The sequence below is a fragment of the Tachysurus fulvidraco genome, chromosome 7 (genome assembly GCF_022655615.1).
Source record: "Tachysurus fulvidraco isolate hzauxx_2018 chromosome 7, HZAU_PFXX_2.0, whole genome shotgun sequence".
Classification (NCBI taxonomy): domain Eukaryota; kingdom Metazoa; phylum Chordata; class Actinopteri; order Siluriformes; family Bagridae; genus Tachysurus; species Tachysurus fulvidraco.
This window is the reverse complement of record NC_062524.1, coordinates 18,091,715-18,102,054: the sequence shown is the minus strand read 5'-3', so window position 1 is coordinate 18,102,054 and position 10,340 is coordinate 18,091,715. Positions and strand designations below refer to the sequence as shown.

At 42.2% G+C, this 10,340-nt stretch overlaps 1 protein-coding gene across 3 annotated transcripts in view; it reads left to right on the top strand.

Moving 5' to 3' along the window:
* Window positions 1-10,340, top strand: part of tll1 (tolloid-like 1) — a 37,626-nt gene that overhangs the window by 9,620 nt on the left and 17,666 nt on the right. For all 3 annotated transcript variants that reach the window (XM_027174564.2, XM_027174567.2, XM_047816631.1), the window contains exons 3-9: window positions 2,930-3,040; window positions 4,443-4,523; window positions 5,087-5,263; window positions 5,754-5,871; window positions 9,309-9,487; window positions 9,655-9,760; window positions 9,838-9,962. In XM_027174564.2, coding sequence (XP_027030365.1) covers window positions 2,930-3,040; window positions 4,443-4,523; window positions 5,087-5,263; window positions 5,754-5,871; window positions 9,309-9,487; window positions 9,655-9,760; window positions 9,838-9,962 — 897 coding nt within the window. The remainder of the gene's footprint in view (window positions 1-2,929; window positions 3,041-4,442; window positions 4,524-5,086; window positions 5,264-5,753; window positions 5,872-9,308; window positions 9,488-9,654; window positions 9,761-9,837; window positions 9,963-10,340) is intronic.

Here is a 10,340-nt window from a genome sequence, read left to right as displayed (position 1 = left end):
AGATTCGGGACATAGACAAGTCTCTAAGCATCACAGTGTTAATTTAGGGATCTCTATAAACCCTGTTATGATTTTCCCCATTCTACGTTTCAGATTGTACTTTCCTCAATCCTAAACTGGTTTTTAGGGTCACAATCTTTTCTGACGTGTGAGTTTAACTGATTTGAATAAAAATCCTTATTTCAAAAAATTGGACGCTTGCGTCTGTCCGTCCTTCCGTTAAATGGCAGACCTCTGAGGAATTGCCTTTGGCTTATACCCAGAATGCTTTGCGTCACTCCTGTTCAGCTCCGAGGGCCTTCAGTTCCATTAGTTACAGGAACTCTTCCTCATCGTCCCCTGATGCGCATTTATGTAACTACTGACGTGTGAGTGAATGAATGCACGTGTGTGTGTGTAGCTCAGATCACTGCATACGTGCCGCTGAAGTCTCAGAAGATTTTATGTACAGACGGAAAAGTCGTGTCATGTTTTTTCTACTTTAGACTGAAGCACAAAACATAATTAACGATCAAAAAGCAGGAAGACAAAAAAGACAGATTTAACGGAAAATGTTGACAAGCGCGGCAGCAGCAGCAGCACGACACATTATATTAATTCAGTCCAGATATGTAAAATATAACAAAGTGTCAGTTATCTGTAGTTTTTTCTTTCTCCTCGTCTCCTCTTCTCATCTTCTCATCTTCTCCTCTTCACTAGTTTTGTCCCTCTTGTTTATTTAGACAGAGATAAACATATCATTTAAGGACAGGGCTCTCGTGGATTAAACCAGCTGTCTGACCCCAAATAACACACACACACACACACACACACACACACACACACACACACACACACACACACACACACACACACACACATGTACACATATACACACATGTACACATACATGCACACACACACAAGTACACAAACATGTACACACACACATACATGTACACATATACACACTCTCATGCACACAAACAGACACATGTACACATACAAGTACACATACACACCCAAACACACACACACAAACACACATGTACACATATACACACACACTCATGCACACAAACACACACGTACACACACACACACACACACATACATGTTGACATACACATACATACTCAAACACACACATGTACACACATGTATACAATCACACACACGTACACATACACATACACACCTGTACACATACATGTACACACAAACACACACACGTACACATATACACACACTCATGCGCACACACACACTTACACAATCACACATGTACACATACACACAACAACACACACGTTTTAGAATCGTACCCAAACTCCTCATTTTCATTCCTACTTCAAGATAAATCAGTAAAATGGACTTTCTCTTTATCCATATTTAAATAAATTATATTTGTTTTAAATACAGGATGTAATATATTCCACTGCTCTGATTTAATACCTTATAACCTGTTCTGTCCTCCTCGTCCACCTGACCTAACACCACCGCTATAATTCCTCCGTCTCTCAAACATTTCATTCTCGTGCAGATTACACATGAAGCTTTCTCTCTCTCCACAATCCCAATTCCCACATCACTGAGTTTATAGAGGGTCAGTAGAATTTCTGTTCATTCAGACTACATTGCCATTCTTTCTGAAGTCGTCAGCGGCGTGATGTCAATCACTGAGTTCTACAAACATTATGCACACACATTCGCCCGTTTACTTTTTGTTTGCCTACTCACACCCTGTCATCAGAACACTGTTCACTGTACCATCAGCACACACTGACACACAATCAATTCTTCAACAATCAAGTCGACACACAGCTCTATAGATGACTTTTTCTTCTTCTTCTTTGGCTTAATTACATGAAGCTAAATTTAGTGCCTGCTTTTATCTTATTGTTAAGCCTAATTAAAATCGAGTACCTAAGCCGTGTCTCTCACACCCAGGCAGCTGATTTGTCCAGCCGTCGGAGTCGGTTCGGCTTGCTTGCTTCTAGCATTGCTCACGGATAGCTGTAACCTCAGCGTTTTCCTGGAGGCTGTTTCAGCATTTCCGCCAAATCCCTTTATACAGGTGTATGGATTCATGCATTCTTTATTTAGTCTATAGATCGCTCGGACCTCGCAACATCGATAGGTCAACGCTTCCGTTACTTTAGTGCAGCAAGCAACATTAAGCTACATGATAGGAGCACGCAGTAAAATTCACAAAACGGCCTCCAACACGTGTGGCAGACGGAGAACGACGCACAGAGCTGTACTCGGTTGTGGGTTTTTCTAATCAAAGGTATTTTACAGTGTCTAATGAGAAGCAAAGGAGTCCCGAGAGACAAAGAATGCTGATACCCATCAAATACAGAGCAGCATTGTGCTAGAGAATGAAGAATGGACCCACACACACACACACACACACACACACACACACACACACACACACACACACACACACACACACACACACACACACACACACACACACACACACGGGTGTGCACCCATTCGCTTTTACTGATACACATTTTACCCCTTGCATTGTTTCTTTTTGTTTTTAATTTGTTTTGTTTTGTTAGGCATCAAGGTTAAGTACCTCATTGTCTCTCACACACATTTCATTATGTTCTCTCTGTCATAGCAAATCTCAACGATCTTCTCGGCGACAGTCTAAAATAAGACGTGCTGGGTGGGGACGGAGAATAAGCTAGGGCACTGGGAATTAGTGTTGGAAGCAAATTGGGATCATTCTTGGAAAGTTAAATGGTATCAAAGTGATGCAATGTCGACTAATTCAATTCTCCACGTGTCCTTGTGCGAGAGGAAAAAGACACATGGTTTCCTCTGCGTTAAACTTATTAGGTTTTCACATTCATGCTGCATTGTTGTTGTATTCAAAGACAGAGAGTGTGTAGAAATTAGACTCTCAAAGACGTGCTTTCTGTTCGCCTTGCAGCGGTCTTCTGGGGAGATATCGCCTTGGATGAGGAGGATCTGAAAATGTTCCAGGTGGACAGGACGATAGACCTCGCGAGGCACCAACACATGAGGCAGGGGCACACGTCAGGTAAAAAAAACCAGATCTGAGAAGATACATTCTGGGGAGAGAGAGAGAGAGAGAGAGAGAGAGAGAGAGAGAGAGAGAGAGAGAGAGAGAGAGAGAGAGAGAGAGAGAGAGAGTGTTTGTGTGTGTGTGTGTGTGTGTGTGTGTGTGTGTGTGTGTGTGTGTGTGTGTGTGTGTGTGTGTGTGTGTGTGTTTGAGCGATAGGAAGTGTATTTGTGTATTTTACACTCATGCACACACACATTATCTGTAGCAGGGAGACAGTGTGGACGTTATAAAGGGATTATCAGGCTTGAGTAAGATGATATTTAGTTGATTACAGGTTTGGAGGAGTTTATATTGGTGGAGTTTTAAGGCCCCAGGCGATTAGAGTTGATAAATGCCACTGTCTCATCTGTGCAGCAGCATCAGCAAACCATCTGGGTGTGTATACATGCAAGGTGTGTGTGTATGTGTGTGTAATACAGAGAGTCTGTCTGGAATAATATCCTCCCTCTAGTTCATCATGATTATAAATGCCTAAGTGTGTGTGTGTGTGTGTGTGTGTGTGTGTGTGTGTGTGTGTGTGTGTGTGTGTGTGTGATGTAGGATGATATTTAATGATACTCCATGTTAAGCCCAGTTCTTAATCTAGTGTTAGGATTGTGTCTGTTTTATATTGAATGAGTTTTGAGGGTCCAGATGGTCCACATAGGGTCTGTAGAACTTGTTCAGATTTATTTGTTAACGTGATGTCAAAGACATTAACACATGCAGATCTGTTAAGTGTTGATGGGTGTGTGTGTGTGTATACTGTGTGTAGTGTGTGTATTGTGTGTAGTGTACATGTGCATATCCCTAACCTCAGCCTTTTCCTGCACCTCCGACTTGGCCAGTTTTGTTTGTTCCTGATTTTCCTGTCCACTTTCGACATTCCAGAGAGAAAGAGAATGTGAGAGAGCGAGAAAGGGTTACGAGAGAAAAAAAGAGGGAAAGGACCAAGTGTTTGTGTGTGACAAAGAGAGAGAGAAAGACTGAGAGAGGGGAAGGTTGAATAAGTGGGATAAAAAAGAATCTAACGTCACAGATCTTATAAGAGAAACAAAAAAAATATGATGTGAAAAGGCAGTAAAGTAAAGAGCACACACACACACACACACACACACACACACACACACACACACACACACACACACACACACACACACACACACACACACACACTACATTTAAACAGTTTAGAATTGACACACTGCAAGGTGGAATTTCACACCTTCCTGTCAGTAAGTAACATTCATAACATTTATCCAATGCTGCATTAATGTCACATCCATAACACGCCGAGTTACGATCTCTACTCAACGTCATCAGTATCACAGCACCTGACACACACACCGACATGCATTTCCTCGTCTGTCTCTGCCAGGTGGAGCAGAAGAGCACGACTCCACTAAAAAGCGAGGACAGCTATACCTCCTGCTAGAGAGGATACGAAGGCTGGGTTTTGGTAAGTCCACGTTTCTGCCTGTATCTCATCTCTGTTTGGGTTTTGACCTTTATCGAGCATATTTATAGCTCGAGGTGTTTGATTTTAATATCCGCTGATCCCTTAAACTTCATAACCAACTCCCATGGCATTTAGACATGGAGATTGTAATAAGAAAGAGAAACAGCTTAAAAAAGGAGGACAGGTTTCTCCGTCTCAGTGACATTGCCATACGATATGATGCTCAGTGCGATATATAACTGCACACACGGCGCATGGCGATAACACTGCGATTAATAAACCATTTCACCTGGTCAGGATGTGGATATTAGTGCCATGAATAGCTAAAGTGTTATAAAATGCAGATATGAAGAGGAGACACAGGATTATTAACGTATATTCACACTCGTTCATCCTTAGTAACCGCCTGATCGGGGGCCCGTTAGATTCAATTAGGCTACTAGAACTAAGTCAGCTCAACTCAACTAAGTTCTCTGGACATCTCTTGAGGAAGTCTCAAAGCCATCAAAGAATCCACATAGAAATTATGTAATGTTTGTATATGTGTCTACTCCTTCATGCAGACTCATCTATGAACTCCAGTAAGGCAGAGAGCCCCAGAGCTGCCCCAGTGGGCAGTGTGGAAAGAGAGAGAAGGGTGAGAGGGGGGAAATCTCGTGTCCCTCGAGCCGCCACATCCAGAGCAGAGAGAATCTGGCCCGGAGGTGTCATCCCTTACGTTATAGGAGGCAACTTCACTGGTGATTAACCTCTGTGTGTGTGTGTGTGTGTGTGTGTGTGTACATTTGTGTGTGTGTTTTTTGCTTTTGCTGTCTGTTACAGTCCTTTAACTGTAAGTAGCTCATTATTTTATTTGAATATGTAAGCATAATGAAGACAAATCCATTTTACGTTCACTCGAGTCGTAGTCGGAAAGATAATAACTGAATAATAATCTTTTACATTGCAAGGAATCAAGTGTTTTATTCAATAAATTACTTGCTACGTTATTATCATGATATTTTGATAGAATCTAGAATATTTTGATATCTGTCGCGTGCAATGTCCGCTGTGTGTACGTGAAAGGTGTGTGTTCTGAAGCGGGTTGTGTGTTGTGTGTTCATGCAGGTATGCACAGAGGTGTCTATGCTTGTTAGGTTTAGCTATTCGATACTTGTTTGAAAAGGTGAAATACGGTATGGACGGTGCTATATTTCAAGTAAATATTCTGTGTGTGTATTTATTTCTCAGGCAGTCAAAGAGCAATGTTCAAGCAGGCCATGAGACACTGGGAGAAACAGACCTGCGTGACCTTCGTTGAGAAAACAGACGAAGAGAGCTACATCGTTTTCACCTACCGGCCCTGCGGGTGAGACCTCGTGCATGAGTGTGTGTGTGTGGGTGTGTTCGTCGAAACGTTAGGTCATACGCCACAATGTAACACATCATAACACTTTGTAAAGCCTAACGAATCGTACACAAGCAGATCATCTGATGAACACTTTCCTGTGGGACTCATTTCAAAGGTTTGGGCCGCTGGGTGATTTGTAGTCGATCACAGCCTGATGAGTCAATTGGCCTTCGTGTGGTTAGTAAATGACACCATTGTTTTTATTGGGGCCCATGCTGAAACACACAGCCGACCTCGAAGCACTCTTGAAACTCTCAATAGGAAGAACAGAGAGAGGGAGAGAGAGAAGGAAAGCGAGTGAGAGAACGAGAGAGAACGAGAGAGAGAGGCTGAAACAGAAGGTGTCACGCTCTGTACAGTAAATGCGCAGTATACCGATATGGGATAATTGGATACACACTTGTGTGCTACACCTTCAGGTAATACTTCAAATGAGATTTGTCATTCCTTGATAAAGACTGACACAAACACACACACACACACACACATACGCATACATGTAAACACACATTTACTCTCTTACTCATTCACCTCTCATTGTTATAATGGCATCCTGTAGTGTGTGTTTTAAAAACAAAGCAGTGTGTGTGTGTGTGTGTGTGTGTGTGTGTGTGTGTGTGTGTGTGTGTGTGTGTGTGTGTGTGTGAGTGTGTGTGTGTGTGTCAGAGGAGACGACCTTACTACAGTCAGCTCACTTTTCCTTCCTGCCTCGTTACCATGCTGAGCAGGCCGGCCATTGTTCTATGGAATGGCATCTAACGAGCCGGCGAGATAATGAGAGAAAAGAGGGGAGAAGGAGAGAGAAGATAGAGAGGGAGACAGAGAAAAAAACAAGTGACCAGAGTTAAAAAAGCAGCACTTATTTAGTATCTCTCCATCACGGATAATATGACACAAGAGTCTAACACACACTCTGTATGCAACGGTGTGCAATATAATTGGAACACCAACCCAGCTCATTATGCATGCAATTATCCAATCAGCCAATCAGGTGCGAGCATGGTAATGCATGCAGATCCCATAAAGGTCTTCAGTTACTGTTTAGATCAAACTTAACAAAACCAGGGAAAATGTGATCTCAGTAATTTTGAGATCGCACCACGGCATGGATGTTGGTTCCATATGTTGGCACAGCTTCATCAAACCGGGAACTATTTTGATTGGAATATCAGAAATGAAAAAGGTCTGATGATCTTCTTCCAATTTCCATCTGTCCAGTTTCTGTAAACATTTATTTCTTCTTGGCAGCTTGCATTCGGAAAATATGTCTTATCATAACCATATTTGTGCAACAGTGTGTTTTGGAATGAGAAAACACCTCAAACTTGGGCCAAAGATCAAAGGCTGAAGACCGACACTGAGCGAGAGAGAGAGAGAGAGAGAGAGAGAGAGAGAGAGAGAGAGAGAGAGAGAGAGAGAGAGAGAGAGAGAGAGAGAGACTGATAATGATGGAGCAAAACAGTACATAACAATTTACAGACAGCATGACATATTCAAACACAAGTCAATTATACACCTTTCCATGTAAACTCACCTGCACTGATCTAGTGTGTGTGTGTGTGTGTGTGTGTGTGTGTGTGTGTGTGTGTGTGTGTGTGTGTGTGTGTGTGTGCTGTAATTGCAGTAGGTACAAAGCATTGCTCACAAATACTGTCTTGCACCTGTGTATTTCTCTGTGTAAAAATGCCTTAGGATTTTTGGTAGCTTCAGCATTACATGTGTAGGTGTGTGTGTGTGTGTGTGTGTGTGTGTGTGTGTGTGTGCATGCTGTGCTATCATTGGCAATGAAATAAGGGCTTTAGGTGTTCTAATCCACAGTATAAATAGAGTCCTGACGGAGATTACTACAGCATGTTTGCCTGTGTGTCCTGGCCATGGATACTGACTTTAAAGGTTTCACTCTATTGCTTAAGCTTTGACTTTATCTCTATCCTGACCTTCTCTCAATCCTGAAATGCTTAGGTAAAAACCTCAGTATAAAACAATATAGCATGTAGTATTAAGAGTATTTTTAGTTTTATATTTTATATTTACTTATTTAAGGAGACCTGGGTGACAGATGCTGTTTAGAGAAGACCAAAAACATAGAGAGACAGAACAAGAAACATATAAATGTCCAAGTAGGACTGGACCAGGGGCAGAAATCAGGACTGAGTCATAGTGCGGACACTAGAAACGGGACAAGATCTTAATAACTGAAGCCAACAAGAGAAGTAACAGGGCATGTACACAAAAGTAGGGAGGGAACAGGACCTGTGAAGAGCACCGAGAAGGTAACAGGACCCTGACCAAGACTGGGAGGAGAACAGGACCTGTAAGCAACAATGAGAAGAAAAGATGGTCAGATAGTGACACTGCAAAGGGAACAGGCCCTGTGAGGAACATTGGGTTGGGCACAGGACCTGTGAGGAACATTGGGTTGGGCACCAGGACCTGTAAGAAACGATTGGATGAGAAAAGAACCTGTGAATAACACTTAAAAATGGTGGAAACCGGATTTATTATAAACATTGGGGTGGGAACAGGACCTGTGAGCAACAATTCGTAGGAAAGATCTGGTCAGTTATTCTGTCAAAGTAGACAGAAATCTAATCATGGACTAAGGTTGAAAGAGAAACATGCCTTGGGTTTTTGAACAGGTTCATCAGTCAGAAAACAAGGATTCAGTTGGGCAGGACAACCACTGACAACATTACTGACAATTGGCAATAAAGTAATACACAGGAGTCCAAAAATCTGCAGCTTGAAGTAGTAGGAAGTTATTTAACAAATCTCAAAAACCCATCAACTGGAAACTGGAAGAGGATTTGTAGGTAATATGACTCTAATATACATAAGTACATGAAAGACTGGAAAATTAAGTGTTATGGCACGCCAGGTGACATGTTCTGCAATAAAAAAGGCTGCATGTACAGTATGTGTGGACAGATTTATGTTGCTCAAAACCGCGAGCAGGAACACAGAAACAGTGCTAATTATAATAATCCGCTTCAAGCGCTTGTTCAACCACACTATAATTACTTCTCCAAGACATCTGTATTAACCACACAGAGCCAAATAGTGTAACCTTCTTAATAGTGGGTTATGAACTGATTAGACAAACACACACACACATGTATTGCATGTGTACTTCAGTTCTATCATTTAACATTTTCTTTGATAATGTCATCGATCCAAGTGTAATTCTTACTAAATGCACACTGCCATCTTATAGAACCCTAACGTCTAATTAAAAACACGCAATACACAGATTTTAATCTCTACATTTTAATCTTGCCTTATTGAAGGATTTTCACAAGACACTGCTGTTTCAGTTAAAGTTCATATCTGGAGGATTCGAATTAGTTAATGAACTAATTGATTAATCGTCTAAGATCCTTTTTTTCATAACACAGATGCTGCTCCTATGTGGGTCGCCGTGGCAACGGGCCTCAGGCCATCTCCATTGGGAAGAACTGTGACAAGTTTGGAATCGTGGTTCACGAGCTGGGTCACGTGATTGGATTCTGGCACGAGCACACGCGGCCTGATCGCGACGATCACGTGACCATCATCAGAGACAACATTCAGCCCGGTACCACTTTACTGCTTTATTCACTTGTTTGTGTCTGCTTTAAAGGAAGAGGATAACATGATTCCATTATGCAGCTCATTGTGTGTGTGTGTGTGTGTGTGTGTGTGTGTGTGTGTGTGTGTGTGTGCGTGGTGTGTGTGTGTGTGTGTGTGTGTGTGTGTGTGCAGGTCAGGAGTATAACTTTCTAAAGATGGAGCCTGGTGAGGTAAACTCTCTGGGTGAGCCGTACGACTTTGACAGCATCATGCATTACGCCAGGAACACTTTCTCCAGGTGAGACATACACACAGATATGCAATACCTAACTCCCAGATTTGAACACTGCAGGTTCAACGTTCTTCTCCTTTCAGGGGAATGTTTTTGGACACCATCCTCCCCTCTCGTGACGAGAACGGCGTCCGGCCTGCGATCGGACAGAGAACCAGACTGAGCAAAGGAGACATTTCCCAAGCCAAGAAACTCTACAGATGTCCAGGTAATGAATGTGTGTGTGTGTATGTGTGTGTCTGGCCACACATGAGTAAAGTGTGTGCTTTAGGTGTGTGCTTTCTAGCTCTCTGCCTGAAAGCTGTCCAAAGCAAACAATATGCTGAGTAATAAAGAATAAAGAAAAAAGAAGTGGAACAATAGATGACTAATAACGTCAGGTGAACGCTGAATGATGACAAGATTATCTCATTGTATCGTCACTTTATAGATCTAACAGCGTGCATACAGAAAGATCGGTTAATTTAATTCACGATCTGAGGATATTGCTGTTACATTCTTCAATCCGATTGTCTACAGCAGCGCCTCGGACACCAGTTCGGCTGCGTTTCAAACGACTGCGCTCGGTCGATTGCTTTATGTTATT